General features: G+C 39.3%; 1 protein-coding gene across 2 annotated transcripts in view; it reads left to right on the plus strand.

Moving 5' to 3' along the window:
- The first annotated feature begins 1,358 nt into the window (after positions 1 to 1,358).
- RETREG1 (reticulophagy regulator 1) overlaps positions 1,359 to 18,091 on the plus strand; it is a 64,351-nt gene continuing 47,618 nt past the window's right edge. Inside the window, exons 1-3 of one of the 2 annotated variants that reach the window (XM_064705479.1) lie at positions 1,359 to 1,636; positions 15,424 to 15,530; positions 17,250 to 17,280. In XM_064705479.1, coding sequence (XP_064561549.1) covers positions 1,404 to 1,636; positions 15,424 to 15,530; positions 17,250 to 17,280 — 371 coding nt within the window. In that variant the 5' untranslated portion in view covers positions 1,359 to 1,403. Of the gene's footprint in view, positions 1,637 to 3,900; positions 3,934 to 15,423; positions 15,531 to 17,249; positions 17,281 to 18,091 lie in introns of those variants that run through there. The other variant, XM_064705480.1, reaches the window with a different exon arrangement.

An 18,091-nucleotide genomic window follows, 5' to 3' on the forward strand; every position in this document is an offset into this window, starting at 1 on the left:
TTTTTACCTCAGAGAAAAAAAAAATGATACATTGACCTTCAAGTGAGTGTGACTTCTTTTCCTATTAAAAAAACATTCTAATGGGGTAGCTCAAGCTTGAAACAGATGTTGATTCCCAATCCAAAATTATCATTCTTGCTCTTGCAGTAAAAATTATTTTAATTTACACACTTTATCCTGTGAAACACCTTCAATGATTCCAATCTTTGGCTCTTCTTATTCAGCAACAGATGTTCAAGTGACAATTCTCACCAGGCACGCTCTCCAGGATTCAGATTCCCAACAATCACATCAGCTATTACACACATCACCAGCCCGGACACAGTGCCACGCTTCCATCTGGAGCCTGGGGCTGGCCAGATAGGGAGCAGTGCAGATGACAGGACAGCATGGTATGGATTTTAAGTATTTTTCTTGGATGTAAGCCATCAAACTCCCATAGGTTCCTCTGTGGTCTTAGAAGCTTCCAGTATTATGATAGTAGCAATTTACTTCCATTCATTTTTTCTTAGGATTTTGGGGACTGTTATTTTAGAATCATGGAATCACAGACTGTCAAGGAGCTGGAATAGACGTTAAAGATCATCTAGTCTCACCTCCCCTGCCATGGGCAGGGATATCTCCCAGCCAGACCAAGCTGCTCCATGCTTTATCCAGCCTGGCTCTGAATGCTGCCAGGGATGGGGCATCCACAACACCCCTGGGTCACACCTTCCAGGGTCTCACCACCCCCACAGCAAAGAATTTCTTCCTAATGTCTAACCTAAATTTCCCCTCTTTAAATTTGAACCCATTACCCCTTGTCCTATCACTGCAGTCCCTGACAAAGATTCTCTCTCCAGCTTCCCTGCAAGCTCCCTTCAGAGACAGGGAGGTTTCTATAAGGTCTGCACACAATCTCCTATAATCCAAGCTGAACAGCCCCGATTTCCTCAGCCTGTCTTCACTGGGGAGATGCTCCAGCGCTCTTATCAACTTGGTGGCAAATCGATAAACACTCCTCTTATCAACTTGGTGGCAAGTTGATAAGCACTCCTCTGGACGTACTCCATCCGCGAGGAGCAGATGAAGGACAAGTCTCACTGGCAACACCTTCCAGCGGGCTTCACCTTCCCAAATCTGGAAAGCAACTGGGCGGCCCAGCTTTCCCCCAACATGGAACCGGTCCCTCCCGGAACCCGGGGACACTCCCACCAGGGGCGGCAGCCTCGGGCCCGCCGGTTCGCGGCGCCTCCCCCGTCCCGCCGGCCGGGCCCGCCCCGCGGCACCTGCGCGGAGGCGGTGCGGGTAACGCGGGGGCAGCGCCGCGCCCCGCCCCGGGCCCGCCCCCGCCGCCCCGGCCCGGCCCGGCCCCAGCCCCGGCTCCGCCCGGCCCAGCCGCAGCCCGGCGGCCGCAGCGAGCCATGGCGAGCGCGGCGCTCCCCGCGCAGCCCCAGGAAGCGGAGGCCCCGCAGGAGCGAGGCGCGGCGGCGCCCGCGGAGCCGGAGCCGGCGGAGGTGTCAGGCGGGGCCGGGGCGGCGGCGGCGGTGCTGGGAGAGACCGGGCTGGCCGTGGGCTGCTGCATCGCGGCGGCCCTCAGCTGGGAGCGGCCCCTCCGCAGCCTGGGCGGCTTCGTCTGCGCCAACCTGCTCTTCTGGTGAGCCAGCCGGGCCGGGGTGGGCGCCGGGGCCGGGGTCGGGACCGCCCCCCGGGATGGGAAAGGCCCCGCCCGCCCCGCCCGCAGCGGGCGCCTCCTCCTCCCCCCGACCCCGGGAGGAGTGTCTGCCCCCTGCTCTTCCCTGACCCCAGCGGGAACTGACCCGCGCCCCAGCGAAGGAAGGTGCTGCTCTTCGCTCCACCTGCCCCCCGGCATTCCCTGCCCCCAGCCGCCGCTCCCGGTCTGGCACGGCCCTCACGCTGAGTGCATCAGCCTGGTCGGGTTCTTTCACCCTCTGTTTCTGCCCCAGCCTCTCACACGCACACGTTCTGCCCCCATATCCCATAGCATGATGCGTGATGATGATGAGGAGGAGTCTCAGGTGGAAGCTGGGCAGGGCGGCTGCAGGACACCCCGCCGGGAACTCGCACTCGGTACAGCCGAGAGGAGCCGCGGGCCCGCATTTCTGTGCAGAGTTTTGAAACGTGCTGAAATGAGGTGCCGAGCCCATCGGTTGTGCTGTGCTGATGCCCTGGTCCAGTACTTTAGAGTTCACTTTGGTATATGTGCTTTTCCAAATTGGTGGCCTACTTAGTGCAGTCTTTGTCAAGTGGGCACAGCCGGAATGTTACTGCAGTGCACCAGCTCTCTTTTTGGACTAAGCTTTTTGTAGTCGGAGGCAGTTTAGCTGAATAAGCCCCAGAGATTAACATAGGGATGTGTTCATTGTTGTGTTTGTCATGTCTCTTTTGTTAATTTCTGTAGGAAAAAAAGTTGTCTATGTGAAACTTCTTCAGGGCTTTCCTGTGATCTTAGGTTTTGCCAATGCCTATGTTTTTTTTTGCTTTCTGATCTAAAATGTTGTTGTATGCCTGCTTGATCATGTAGAGCAATTTATAAATTAGTGCACTGCCTAATAATACTGCAGAGGCTCTTACGACTGAATAGTGTTTTCTTTCCTGTGGCTAGAACTGCCTCCTTCCCTCTTAAGTGAATAAGAGGTAAACAAGCAGTGCAGTGGATTAATAGCAAACTCCTCTTGATTCTCTACAGCCCTAACAGTGTGATGTTTTAACATGAGATCCGAGCCATAGAAAGACTTTCTGGATCTTTGTGCTGCATAAGACAATCTTAGCAAATATTTTCAAAATAATTTTATCCTCTTTGATTCCAGAAGCAGAGGGGTGCATCTAATTTAGGTTGACTTTTATTATCCATCTTGCTCTTAGGTATCCATGGTAAATCCTTTCATTGAGTAAGTTACATGGTTTTGCTCTCATTTTCTGCATACTTCTGTTCTTTCTGCATACTTCTGTTCTTTCTGCATACCTGTTTTTTCAGCCATTTGGAAGAATCATAATGCTTTATATTTCTTTTCACTGTGGCTCTGATAAAATTTTCAGGGACAACATCTAGCAGAATACATTTCCATGTCTCAAGGAATAGTAGCTGCTGGGCAACCCATTGGCTATTTTTTTTCCAGATTTGACCCAAGCGAGGTATAAAATGCCCATACTATTCAATGCCTGTAAGAAGTCTCCTTTGGTAGAGTCTTACTCTACCAAAAGTCTTACTGGCAACTTGTTATGGTGACCAGTATTTGAAGTTATTTTATCAAAATTCATAGCTCACTCTACTTTGTTCCTTTCAGGATGAGTTGGAACAGCAAAAGTCAGGGCACGGATTGCTCATTTTAATTTGGCAGCATTGTACCTCAGAAGGAAGCTCTCTATCCTAGCGCCAGGGAGTTTTGAGAGGTGTAGACAAACAAGGAAATGTGTATAAGCAGGAATGATGACCAGTAAACTTCTGTGGTTTGAGAACATAAGGAAAGATCTCTGTAACAAACGTCTGAAATCTGACACGTTGAAAATTAAACAGTCATTTAAATCTGAGGTCATGTTTCCCTGCTTTGGTATTGGGATGGTCAGTGTTTGCAGCACAGTGTGTTTGCTGCTTCTCCTTTTCCTGTTTGAGATCCAGCTGGTTTGTGATGACTCACACAGTCACAAACTGCTTCAGGACTGGGAACAAGTGTCCAGCCCTGCTGCCTGTGAAGTCTCTCCCAAGCTTTGTGCTGGCTGGAGCCTGTAGGCAGAAGGAACATTTCCTAGTTGCTGGTTCTTTGCCTTTTCTTTCTTTGTCGTGTGCCTACAAGTATCTGTGCCCCATAGGGGACCCCCAGTGCATGCAGCCTCTAATCAGGATATCTCAGAGCTCAGAAGTCTGTATTGCTGGATGGGAGACTTCTCCCACTAGAGCAGCAACAGCATTGGTGGAAGAAGGAGAAAGGAGAGGTGAGGTTTAATTTTACAGTTTTCTGAATTTTGGAAAAGCAACACCAGGTCCTTCCATCCATTTAATTTTGTTGGGACTGTTTTCCTCATGGTTAGTTGAGTTCTTGTATGTTCACCCATCAAAATATTTCATGTGTAAACTGTTGCAGTAGGAGCTGCTGAGAGTGAACTATTTCTCTGGTGTCACAGGATTTTCTTTTTTTTTTTAGTATATTCCATTGTAGCCTCTTTTGTGTTAAAAAAAACCTCTTAGCCATTGTACATAAATGCATTTTTGACGGTTATTACTAAAATATTGTTCTTATAAGTACAAGAAACTTACTGACTTAATTTCATTCTGATTTCCTTGATTTTCTTAATATTCCTGACAAATTCTTGTGGACTCTAACCAGAGAATAGTGAAAGTAGACCCAATCTGGCTACTGAAAAAGCATTTTTCAGTTACCACTTCCATTATTTTTTCACCGTGAACACCTTTAAGCCTCTTGCCCCAAATGAACCTGACCAAAAATCTTTAAAATGGACAGGGGTTAAATATATATATTACTTTGCACCTAACGATCTGAAATATGAATTAGATTCTTGTGCTGTTTATAGTTTGCAGACTGAAGTCAAAATAACACAGGAAAACAAGGCTGGTTTTTTTCCCTTTTACACCTGTTGTACTGAAAAAGTGAGTGATTGAGCCAAGAACAGTGAAATTCTGTGCTGGTTCCAGAAGTTCACTCCAGGTGTTCTGAGTGTTAGGCTGTTGAATGATAACTTTCAGTCTTTGGTTTAATCTTATCCAAATATTAACATTGAGTCCTAGATTTTTAAGCTAGAATTCTATCCTAATTATTATTCTCTGTGTGTATGGAATAGAGGGGATAGTGGCAATTTTTCATTCTCCCAATCTGTAATTTTAAATTTCTGCAAGGTCAGAGGGATAAGTTTGTTTTCAGTAATTCTGTACTGTTTCATGTGTTTTGTAGTTTGCAGATATCTATTTCAAATACATGTTTTCTATCTGCAGATAAATGTTTCAAACTAAAGTACGTTCATGTCTGCAAGGTCATCCCTAACATACACCACTTGAATCTGTTCACCAATTGCCCAATTTCCTGATTTCCCTAGGATTTTGTGTGAAGGGAGGCAGCAGAAAAATTAAGATGTAATAGGTCTTTTCTCTTTTCCTGTCTTGTGGAACAAATTTATTGCATTACCCTACACTATTTATGATTTTCTTCACCAGCCCAAATCCACTTTTTACTTTGAGAATTTTAACATACCTTCTGACCTCAGAAGCTATATTTGCATGTTACTGCAGGTCTGTTTTTAACAATGTTACATGATGTTATTGCACTAACTCAACAAAGTAACTGACCAACTGTGTAAAATAAAAGTATCAGTCCTTGATTAAGACAGGTGTGCAGGCCTAATTTTCCATTAAAAATAATCTTTTGTCACGTCCATACCCATACTTTCTGTTTGTTTGTTTGGTCTCAGATCTAGTGAATATTTCCATTGTCTGAGAGAAACAATCAAGAGAGAAAACGGTATTGCTTATATTTGAATTGTCTGTGTACATTGCATCAGGTAAAGATTGTGAATTTCCAGGCAGAAAATCGAATTGGTCTTTAAATGTTTGCAACAAGAAACGCATTCAGAGTTTAGCGCCTTGGTGTGTTTTGTTTTTAAGTATCCAATTTATTTTAGGAGTTGTTATTGAAGTGTTTGCTTTGTTTTAAAGTATCCAGTTCACTTTAAGATTTGTTCTTAAAATGTTTCTTACTTGAAATCCCTGCTTGTCAATGAAAAAGTATACCATGACGAGATCCCAAAGTACTTTTCATTCATCAATTCTTTCAATGTAAGAAAGCAGTACTAAGCTAAGGATTTCTTTCATGTATTTGCACACAACTTGTAAATGCTACCACTACTATACCTCACTTCTCTATAAATCAAGATTTCTGGCCATTTAGAGAGCAGTGTGCATGCACAATGTATGCTTGCATTTTTACTCTTTGTTAACAAGCAGCAGCCCTGTTTTATGTGTTTGTGGACTTAGGATTTTGTTCACTGTCGGCACTGACTAGCTATCAGTGGAAATGTAGTCTAGGGACCCACTTAGACATTCTTGGTGACAAAATGTCAAATTAAGTGACAACTGGAATAAAAGAAATCTTTGAAATCAAAACATAACGGAAATACATGAAAATTAACTGAGTTGGAGTAAGGCAGGATATTGATATTCTGAGGCCAGTTTGTATTATGCTGGTCTTTAGATCACTTAATTAAATTTGTAATATCTTCCAAGTCAGGAGAATATATATGGATTTTTCCTTATAGCACCCAGATGCTAAATATGGTTTTGAATGTGGGAAATTTTGGTCTTTGGCTGTCTTTGTTACAGGAAATCTTAGAGCTGCATTCATAATTGTGTTTGGATTACTTTTCCAAAATCCAAAGTATCAGAATAGCACACAAGTGAATACTCCTGCCTTAAATTCTAATAAGAGTTTATGTCTCTGATGACTCAAGTAGGAATAGTAGAGTAGGTTAAGTTATTTTGTAATGATAATACCTTCATTGTCAGAAAATAGGAAAAAAATCTGGTGTAGACAGTTTTGAAATTCACTGTGCACTCATGTGAATGAGTTTCTTATATGGTTGCTAGTTTGTTTCTTCTAGTCTGGTAGTCCTTAACTTATTTAATTTGCTGCCTTTTGCTAAGTCTTTGTAACTTATTGGTATTGGAATTTATTTTATTCCACCTAGCTGTAGTACAGCAAATTGCTGATATTTTTTAAGCATAAACAAATATTTGTGGTTTGTTATTTTTTGCTTCCTAGAAGGTGGTATTCCAAAATACTCTTCCTCAAGTAAAGCTAAAATTCCAACTTCAGCACAAGCTGTGATATAATTTTAGGGTCTACTTGTTTTTACCCAGTTTTAGGCTTATATTCACTTTTCCAATACAAATTATGAAAACTTTTGAAGGCTTTGGAGGTAGAAAAGTGGAACAGAAAGTTAAATTCATTTGATTTAGTTAACAAAAATGATTAAAAGCCATTAACTGCTTTTTAGTGTAAGTTTTCATACTTTTGGCTGAGTTTACAGGAATGAAAATTGACATTGTTTAAGAGCCAGACGGTGTTACATAAAAACCTGGACAGTTGACAGCATTTTTCAACCAATAAGATGAAATCAGGATCAGTCAGAAAAGAAATCAAGTGGGTTAATTGAGGAAAAGCAAGCATTACTGAAAAATTTAGGATCAAATCTAGGATGAGAACATTATGGAAGATGGAAATCCAGAACAAAGGAGAACAGAAATGAATTGCGGCGCAGATTGTGTTTATTCTGTCTTGCTGAAATGTACATATGCACTGTCTAAAGCAGCTGTTTCAAGAGAAAAATTATAATTTCTTCATGTATTGCTTCAAAATAATGAGACCTTTCAAATAGTAAGTAGAATTTTGAGAACAATGGACGTTTTAGGGGGATATGCTCTGCTCCATGGTAGATGTTACAGGACTAATGAGAGCATTAAAGAAAAGGAGATTTAGGGCAGCACGGTAGAGGTGCTACTGCTCAAACTGCTGCTACTGTATGAGAAAATGGGATTAAGATTTCTTCTGTACTTTGCCAGAGCACAGGTTAATTAAGGTCATCTGGGCATTTGTCTGAAAAACACACAGGCAGCAAGGTTATTTGATGTTATGTGTTTAAATCAAAATAATTTTAACTTCCATGGAAATATCATCCCCTCTTTTCACTGATGTAACAGTAGAATTTGATGTTATGGTAGACTCAGAAGGTACGTAGTTCAGGTCATTTAAACTTTCCACTTCTCAAATGCTTTTTATGTGCCTGTCTGAATGCAACAGGTTGCAGTAAATCTGATCCAAAGCACAAATATTGAAACTTGATTCTAACTGCTGCATTCCTCAAGAGGTTTCCTTGCAAGCAGTGTGAGATAATTTTGCAATGTGAAATTATTAACTTAATCCTATTTCCCAGACCACCAATATACTTCCAAATGTTCCAGTTTATAAGCACAATTATCTTCGGTGATTAAATGCAAAGCATTGGAACCATATTTCTAGTTTCTTAGGGACTTATACTATTTTTTGTTTTATTTAGACTTATTTTTAAAGTTAAGGGGTGGTTTTGTGAGTTGAGGTAGAGAAAATATGCAATTTGAATTCCCATCCTGTGTGTTAAGTTAGCACTGTCCAGCTGTCTTTGCTTTTGCCCTGAAACCTATGCACACACCTTCCAGAGAACTACCCCTTCCACAGATGGCTGTCAGAGTAACACTAATTTAAATTTCTGGGAGTCTGTTTCTTAGGACAAGAGGTTTATTTATTATTAAAAAATTTTTGAATTCTAGTAAGTTCTAGAAGGTTTTCTAAAGAAAAACTGATTTGGTCTGTGCTTTCTGGCTGAATAAATACGATCCTAATCTTTCCAATGAAACCTGACAAATAAGCTCCTTGAATAAAAGTTGGTGGCTGAGTTTTCTTTGTCTTAACAAAGAAAGAATTTTAAAAAATTATGCAAGTTTTAGAATAATAAGCATGCCATTTCTGCTTGAGGGTTATTTTTTTAAATTATTTGTTTATTTTTATGTACCTAGTGTTAGAATTTTTAGATTTCTGGGTGCTGTCCAATGGAACACTCTTTGCTAGCTGGCACATAGATTACAAATCAACTGTTTTTCAGTGCTTCATTTCACTCTGTTTGAAATATCTCAAATACCTAAGTTTTCCTCTTATTTAGAGAAAAACTTAAAGTGAAAAATGGTCCTTCTTTCTAATTCATGTCTTTATGGAAGGTTTTTCTCCACTAAATTAGACATGGTCTAAAACATTTTTAATGTACATATTTTTAAGAAGCATTCTATTACAACATTTCACAGGTTTTTAGCTAAACAGATTTACAGCTTTCTAAGTTCAAAATGCCAGGCACCCAGAGTGCTAGTGTCCATATTTTAAATTTTAATTAACATTAGATGTGGAGTAAATGCTTTTGAAATTAGTTTATTCAACAAATTGTGCTTTTTGGAAGGGGAGGGAGGTTTTTTAGACTGAATTTAAGCCTTTGTTCCTTCTAAAACTTTTGACAGAACATATAGAGATGTGTTTTTTACATGTAATTCCCTCTCTTCAATATGGAATCTGCTGTACCCGTTTTTGTGCATTTTTCAGACTTGCCAGCTAAATATCATATAAATATAATAATATTGTGCCAAGTTCGATTCTATAAAGAGATTCTACAAAAAAGTGTGCATAACTTACTCTGACTTAAGTGAGAATCTACACTTTTTGTGTAGGAATCGAGAAGGGATTTTTGCCTTATAATTCTTGAACAATTACCTAAATTGTTTGGCTCAGACCAGGTGTCTTGGTTTCAGCTGGGATGGAAATATTTTTCTTCCTGATACAGTGTTGCAGTGCTGTATTTTGGATTCAGTATGAGAACAAAGTTGATAACAAACTGATATGTCAGTTGTTGCTGATCGGTGTTTACCCTAAGTCAAGGACTTTGCAGGTTTCCGTGCTCTGCCAGCAAGCACATGCACAAGAAGCCAGGAAGGAGCACAGCCAGGAGAGCTGACCTGAGCTGGCCAGAGGGATATTCCCAACCACAGCCTGGGAGGAGCTGGCCAGGAGCAGCCCATCCAGTACTGATCAGGTTGGGCTGAGCACTGGTCAGCAGGTGATGAGCAGTGGTACCGTGCATCACTGGTCTTTATTCCTCTCTCTTTTTGTTGTATCACATTTCATTTATTATTATGTTACTCTTATTAACTTTATTTCAATTGTTAAAGTGTTCTTAAGCCCTGGCTTTTAATTCTTTCCATTCTTCTTCCCATCTCACCAGGGCAGGAGAAAAGTGAGCATCCTTAATTGTCAGCTGGTGTTATACCACACCAAGATGCACTAAAGGAACAATGGGAAAAATACTGGATTATTGAGTTCTGACTTCCAATGTTCTGAATACTCGAGGCTTGGATTTCCATATATGTAGATAAAGTATTTTGATATTTACAGAGGCTTAGTATGAAAATAATTTCCATAGAAGAGCAATTCACATAAAAGTTGTAAATTTAATTGACATAAAAAGTAGGCTTCACAAACCTACTTTGGGATGGTTTTTCAGTGAGGAGAGTTTAAGCATTAAATTACCTGTAAATAAAATTGTGTTGAATATGTATTTTTCCTTCTTGATTCACAGGAGGACAAACAAAATGATTGACCCTTTGATCACAAGCTTTCTGATACTACCTTTACCATGTATTTCAAAAATGTTGTTCAGGCAGTGTGCTTCATGCTGTAATTAGAAGAAAACAAGCCCTCTTCCCCTTCCCCAGAATTCTTGCATGAGACAGTCATCAGAATTTATTGCAACCACACAGGTGTTGATTGCTCCAGCAGTAAGTGTGGAAGAATGGTCTACATTCAGCTCCAAGCAGGAAAGAGTTAGCACCAGGAAACAGTCACTACCACATCTTTTCCTTACCCAAATGCCTTCACTGTAGGTGTTTATGTGAAACAACGCTAGGTGGTCCCTGAAAGAGCAAAGTACACCTAGCTTTGAAATTAGCAGTTCAGTGTTCTCAAAGTACACTAGAACTATTTCCTCTCCACTGGGGAGGGACATTCTCTGTGTGGTTTATGTCATAGCCCATGCTTGCTTATCAGTGCCTGATTGGAAGAAGACCAGTTCTATGGAAAGCTCTAGCTGAAAGGTGTCAGTAGATTTTCACCTAAACATTTTATGAGGAAACAGTTATATACCTACCTGTGCTCTTTAAAACTCCATAAAATTACTCTGAAGAGTTTGGCCTCTGGTTTTAAGATGTAAATATGAGTTTGTGGAACAGAAAACTGAAGTCTACAAGTCACTCATGCAGCCGATAAATGTGTGATAAAAGCTGATAGTGAACCAAAGGTCCATGCTCACATCTCTGTTATTGACAGCTTTCATTTATTTATGTGACTGTCTCTGGATTTCATCTAGGGATAGATGGCTATTAAAAATGTACCTGCTAAGGCTTTCCAGAAATAACTAGCATTGGCTGCTAATAGTCTAAATAATTTAATTTTTTATTAAATGTTTTCTTATGTGTTGTGTTTGCAAAATGCAACTCATTCATAGCTGTAGAATGTGTTGTAAAAAAACCAGAACCTTAACAGCTGAAATGAAAGAATCAAATTGATTTATTTGACATTTGAAACAATTTGGTAGGTCTGCACCTTCCCTGTATCTCCTGATACAATTAAAATAGCTTTTGTCATGCCCCATAAGTTTTATTACATTTACTGACTGCAATATTGTATGATATTGTTAACCGTCAAAATGTCTTAGCTGGCTCATGACACTTGAGTAACTTTGTGCAATCCAGTTTGTGCAGGTCATTGTCCCAGGAGCTCTGGGACAATTCTTGTGTACTGTGAGATACCTGCTTTTTGATACAACAAATTGACAGTATTGACAAATGGCCATCCATACCTTAAAGAACTGAAGAAAAGACAAGAAGAAGGTACCTTAGCCTACTTTTCTATCTTTAGGTTCACCATCATGCAGTTGAATAATTTCCACTTTTAATTGTGGAAGTTGTCAAGTTTTGATTCTTACTTGTGCAGTTTAGAATCATTTCAGAACAGCTGTAGTTTAACCAGGCCCAGAAACAGAAACTGTTGTGGCTTTAAGTTCTAAGGTCAGCATCTTACCAAAAAATATTTGCCAACCACCTCTAATAGCCTACAATAGTCACAGAATGAAAATACCATTCAGGTTGGTAGGGGCTTCATGAGGTCTCTAGTATGGCTTGTAGCTCAAAATCAGATCAGATTGCTCAGGGTTTTGTCTTCACAGCCATCACATGTGGTTGGAAATTCCACAACCTTTGTGGACAGCCAGTGCTTAATTATCCCTTGATATTGCTCCTATTTCATTTTACAAAAATGGTTCTTCAGTCTTGCACAGTGGAGTTGAGTGGCAGGCTGGCTCCATCACACTTACATTCTTCCTACATGGAAGGACGTAGGGTGGAAGAACAGGCAGAGGTCAGTTGGTCTACTTGCTCAGATGAGCTCCACTTGGAGCACATTGCTCAGGTTCTCACACAGCTGAGCTTTGGAAAGTCCTGCCCTGCAGTGGTCTGCCCCCTGCTTAGCACCTCCATTAGCTCTTTCACTTGAGTGCTGTGCACCAGAGGACATCCTTCGCAGTGAGGCCACTGTTCCTTCTTGCAGCCTCCAAGCCCGGTGGCCGTATCCCACCCCTGGGGCTGTGTCTGCATGAGGGCATTTCCTGTGCAGGGAGTGCCTGCTCCAGCCACTGACAGGGACTGAGTCCTGGGCACCTCATGACTGGGTTTTGTTGTAGTCCTGCACTGCCTACAGCAGAATTTCTTGTCCCCTTGTGCAAGCTGTCCTATTAACTGCTGAAGTAGTTATCTGGAGTTCATTATTCTGTACATTGTTTCTTAACCCCTCTGTTCCCCTCAAAAAACATTCCAAAACACTGCAGAATTCAAGGGGGGAACAAATCTTGGTTGTCTCTCCAGTAATGGTTTTTACTTCTGCACCACTTGTAGAAGAAATTAAACAATTTGAACTTAAGTCTGTTTTGTTTATTGCTTAAAAAAGAGAACATGTTCAGTAAGCTTTTCTTACATAGCGTTCTTCTACAATACAGGAGTGCAGTATATGAGGATTTCATTCTGGAGCCTTTCATTTTTGTCAGATATGTGTGTGTTAGAAATGCTTAGGAGTACAATCTCTTTTTTTTTTAAAAAAAAAAAAAGGAGGGGCAAAAATGCCCTAACTTTTATTAATAAGCAGAAGTATCACAGAAACTGTTCGTCTGGTTGCTATGCATCATGTTGATAATTCCTAGAAGAATTCTGAATCCTGACAGTGGCAGTAGCAAAAAAATGGTTTTCAGACCCCTGCATGTTGAACTGTTTGATAAGCTGATGTTTGATAGATATATGCCAAAAGAGTGCAAGAGGACCTTATCAGCTTTCCACTAGGAAGGGCTTCAAGGATGCAGATCTCTCAAATAGCTTTTCTAATCTATGTGGCTTTGGCACCTGAGGGCTGACACAAGCTAGCTGGGTGAATTCACAAGGGATGGTCTTTCTTGCAAACATCACAGTCTAGATAAAGAGCTAATAATGTTAAGATGTGGGAAGTTCAGTCAGAACAATTCAAAGCTCTCCAAAGAAGTTGAGTCCTTGTTTGGTGACTTCATTAGCTGCTTCAACTGGATTTCAGATTTTTTTCCTCAAACATTCGAGCAGGGACACTGCAGTGTTGAGAAGGAGGAATGACATGACTTGGAAGCATCTTTCAGGGAGGATGCTACCTTGTTAATCCTTGTTTGCTAATCCTAGTCCTCATTAGTGCAATTGTTTTTAACAGCAGGTGACAGCTGTGATTGCGGTGAAACCAACAGTGTGGTTTAGTTGGGAGCATAAAGTAGGTCAAACATGTTCTGTGCATTTTTTTGAAAGACACACTAAGCCTTCTTAGTAAGCATCTGATCTATCTTGAGAAGCTAGTAAGATGTGTGTATGTACACAGATGTACACACTTGTATATACATTTTTTTGTTGATGCATGTATTTGAGTGGCCAGTGGTAATTGCTAAGTCAGGGCATTCTGTGTGATTCTATAAACATTCATGCACAAGCACCATGAAGACCCTGTAAAATAGACATGGTATTAAGCCCAAACAGTTTGAAGGTCTGCATTTGTTACAAACTTCTGTTGCCTAGAAGATGTATGAAAAATTCTTCATTTGATTTTTTTTGTACAGCATCACATCTCTCCCCCAGCCTGTTATCAGTAAATTAAGTAAGTAGGATAAACAAAGTCTTCCATGCAGTGGAACTTAACACTTAAACACAATCAAAGATTTTTAATGCTGAATAATATTACCAAGAAAAATAGTAGGACAATAGTAGGACAATGATTCAAAGATGTTACAAGTTTTGATTTATTGAGCTATGATTGGGCAGTTTTGATAGAGGTTGCCCTGTAATAATTTTTCTCTACACTTCTCTATTGGTTTTCTTGAGCTGGCTGAATTATACAAAGGTGCTGATTTTATACATTTATTTTATAGAATAATCTTATAATTCAAATTCTCTACAGATATAAAAACCATTTATATTTGGATAAAACCTTCAGAGTGAGCTTATGTGTTTGTATTGGAATTAAATACTGGTCTACTCAGGGTGATTGGTGTTATGAGTTTGTGTTAAATGTGAAAATTAGTGGCATGGACTTTTTTTTAATGAAGATTTTCTTTTTGAGGTTTTCAACGAATACTGGAACAGTTTGCTACTACAGCAGTGTGTCCTGAGCTTGTTAGAAACATTGTGAAGTCAGTTTTCTTTCTAAAAAATCTAAGAGTGCTCAAAGGGTACCTCTTGGCTTCCTGCAGTGGCTATGTTTGCTACTATTTTCACTCCCCTTCACCCTCTTTCTTGCAGAAAAGCTCTGCAGCAGAAACTGGATAGAAACTGGGCAGCCAGCTGCCCTGTTTTCAAATCTGAGAGGTTTCTTGAAAACATCCCAGCACTGTATGATTTTGTTTCTTTTGGTATTCTTATTTGATCCAGTGCCTTGGACAGTGACTTCTTACAGGTTTTGACTAACCTCAGCTTTTTAAAGTTCATTGCTTTTACTTTGAAAACTTAACTTGTTCACTGTTTCTGTTCAGATCACTGATTTAAAGTGCTCAAAACTAGCTATTAAAATATTTTCGGTTTTTAAATTTATTTAGTTGAATTTTAATTCTTTTTACTTCACACTCTTTTTTGTGAGTTAAGATATTTGCCAGTAAAACAGATGGAAGAGCTTATCTCCAAACACACCTGGATAGCAAAGTCAGCAATGCATGAGATTGTAATTCATACTTTCTGAGTCTAGGTCTGTTTGACTTGACTAGACATGTTCTAAAAAATTATGTAATTAAAAACATAATTAATGAAATCTTGTTATGAAGACAAGTTTTAGTGTTATGCAGTTATATAGATTTACCTCATCTTTGTGTTTGAACGAATGATTTGTATAAAAATCTTGCTTAAACATAGGTTCTGTAGGAAGTGAAAGAAAATTATTAACCTTTTTTTGTGCATTGTGCCAAGCCAATTAGTTTTAATGAAACCACCATTAATTTAAAAGTAGTACTTTCTATGCAATAATTAAAATATTTTGTTTTCTTTATATTCTCTGTGCGTAAATAAAAGTATGGACAAAAATCTACTACAAACTAAGTGTTTAATCTGTGTATTTTTAAATGCAATGCTTGGAGCTCTCAATATTTGCTTCTCATGGAAGGGCTGTGGGGAGAATCTGAACTCAATTATTGCAATCTGAGTCTATTTCTTCCTATTTTTTTCAGTATTAATAGCAGCTGTTAGTTTTTGCATGCTTCCAATTAGCTTTGAAGTTCAACATTTATTTCTTCTTGATATTCTAGGTTTGTTGCGTTGACCCCTTGGAGAGTGTATCATCTGACTTCCCTTATAATACTTGGAGTGTTAATTCTTCAGATAATGAAGGATTTGGTATTCTCAAAGATAAAAGGTGAGTGTACTGATAGAGTTCTGTGCTTAAACACCTGCACTTTGGAGCATGCTATTCATTACTAAAGCCAGGTCAATATTATGATTATTGTAAAAGTATCAGCTAATATTAGGGAGTGATAGTAGATCTTTGATGGTCTATTGCCACTTTCAAATAAGTTTTGCTATATTTTATAGGGAGGGCTTTAGGAGATTTGTTTTAGCACTTAGATGAGTGTAATTGTTAGGAGTGGACAGTCATTCTTGTTTCTTAACTGCTAGGTCTGAAAATGCATTCTTTTCTAAAACACAGCGTTTTCCTAGACATTCATACTTCTTCCAACATTAATCATTTAAGTTTTGGAAAGTTTGGGGCATCCAATATATATCAGTGAAATTTTTAAATAGATAGAGAAATTACCTATCTTAGCACAGTTGAAATAAAAAGTGAACACTATTTTCTTTTTACTTTGTATAGCATTTATTTTCCAGAGTGTATAAAGTCTTATGTGAATACAAGCAATTTTGAAAGGGATTTTGAGTTTGTTGGCTGGTCTGGTGGTTTGGAACCTTTTTTTCAATTCCTGTCCTGTACTTTATTACCATCTTAAAAATTCTTTGACAAAGTGCTCATTATAAGTTTTCTGTTTTCTTTGCCATGAAGATTGTTCTTTTCAAGATTCTTACTTTGTCTTTTATTTATTGTTCAATCCCATGCAAAGTGTTTGAAAAAACATCTGAACATAGTACAAAAGCAGGAAATAGATGTCAGAGAAGCACAGTATTCCACTAACACTTAATTTCTGACTGCCAAAGCCTGTTGTTCCCTGCTTAGTTACAACAGGTATTTGCTACCTTTTCTGAAGGATGATTTACTATCATTCCCTTTTCTGGGAGTCTTGGTTACCATTCTGTTTCCTGCTTGAGTATTGCAAGCCCAGAGGGCAACTTTTTAAGCTAAGCAGAATTTGATTTTTTAAGCTCTGTGCTGTATAAATCACTACAAACACTGAATGCCTTGCTAGCTGGAGGGCAATGATTTAGGTAAATTCACTTATACCTGTAAATAATATTTTTGTAGTGACCAAATTCAGGATGTACCAATCTCATGTTTATGTGATTATTTAACCATTCATTTTACAGATAAGGCTAGGAAGACCTCTGTTTCCTAGCTTATACAATAATTATTTACTGTAGCAAATTAATTTGTTTTACTATTGCCTTTGATGCCATTGTAGACAGAGTTCAAGAAAAATCAGGCCCTCGAAGTAATACTGTAGGAATCTTGTGGTAATGAATAGAAATCAATGAAGTGCCACTCCAAGAAGCATAAAAAATTCTTCCCAGTATATCTCATCCATGTAACTGCTTCACGCTTCCAGCCAGCCACTAGATGGCAAGACTATTACAGATTCATGGGGAATATGGAGTGGGTGTCAGTGTGTAGAAGTAGATGGTATGTTCATGTTAAAGTTATGTTATCATCTTCATTACATCCTTCCATGTGGAAATGTAGCCATACAGGATCCTGACTTTTTCCATTAATTATTTTAACTGTATGTTAAGTTTACAGAAAGCAATTCAAGAACTGTTACTGTAAGATGATATAGCTTTCCTGTTTGACTGATACAGATAATTCCTTAGTCATTTTGTCCCAATTCTGAATATGTTCTATGAATAAATAATAAAATTATTTCTGATTTAGTGCATTTTGTTTCATCTTACATTCTTACAATTGCAGGTGCGCAGCTTTGGAGGACCATCACTCGCAAGTAGGTATTTTATTTTTTCTAAGTTTATTATTGCTTGTTCATGATTTTTAATAAATTCTTTCTTCTGATTTGAGTTATGTTAAAGTATATAGTAACATATCAGAATACTTCTAGAAATGCTTTTTGCGACCCTGGGATTATCATGCTTTGTGTTTTCTGCGAATTAGTGCTTTCTTTGTAAAGCAAAATAATACTGTGTTGGTCAAGGAGGTAACTTTTAGAACTTACAGAACTTTTAGAACTTCAACCAGTGCTGCTGAATAGAAGTAGGCAAGATGGCTGGGGTTTCTCTTTAAGTCAACATAAGTAATTGATCTTATAAATCCAAATAAATATCAGTTGATATCCATATGAATAGAAATTAATAATTTTGAAGCGGGTTGACTTGCCTTAGAAAAATGTTTACATCATATTACTGTAGAGTATATAATTTATTTAATTTGTTGCAAGTTGTGCTGGTTCCCTCCAAGACAGATTTTTGCAGTAGCCAGAAGGGGCGTGGCCAGGACTCAAAGGACTTTTTATTCTCTAGCCCCTCTCCTCGTTTTCCAGGGATGGGAGAAGGAGTCCCTTCCAGGTCCCATAGAGTGGCAGCACGGTCAGGTGTAGTTGGGAGTTTACACCTGGTGTGTGAATCATTCACCTCCCACATACACTGATATTGGCACTGTTACTGTTTATTGTTCTTTCTCATTGCTCTTTCCCATAAATTGTTCTTATTTCAACCCGAGATCTTTACCTTTTTTGTGTCCAGTTCTCCTGTCCAGCCCTCCACAGGGAAGGGGTGATGGGGAGCGAGTGAGCAGTGTGT

The sequence above is a fragment of the Zonotrichia leucophrys genome, chromosome 2, assembly GCF_028769735.1.
Source record: "Zonotrichia leucophrys gambelii isolate GWCS_2022_RI chromosome 2, RI_Zleu_2.0, whole genome shotgun sequence".
Classification (NCBI taxonomy): domain Eukaryota; kingdom Metazoa; phylum Chordata; class Aves; order Passeriformes; family Passerellidae; genus Zonotrichia; species Zonotrichia leucophrys.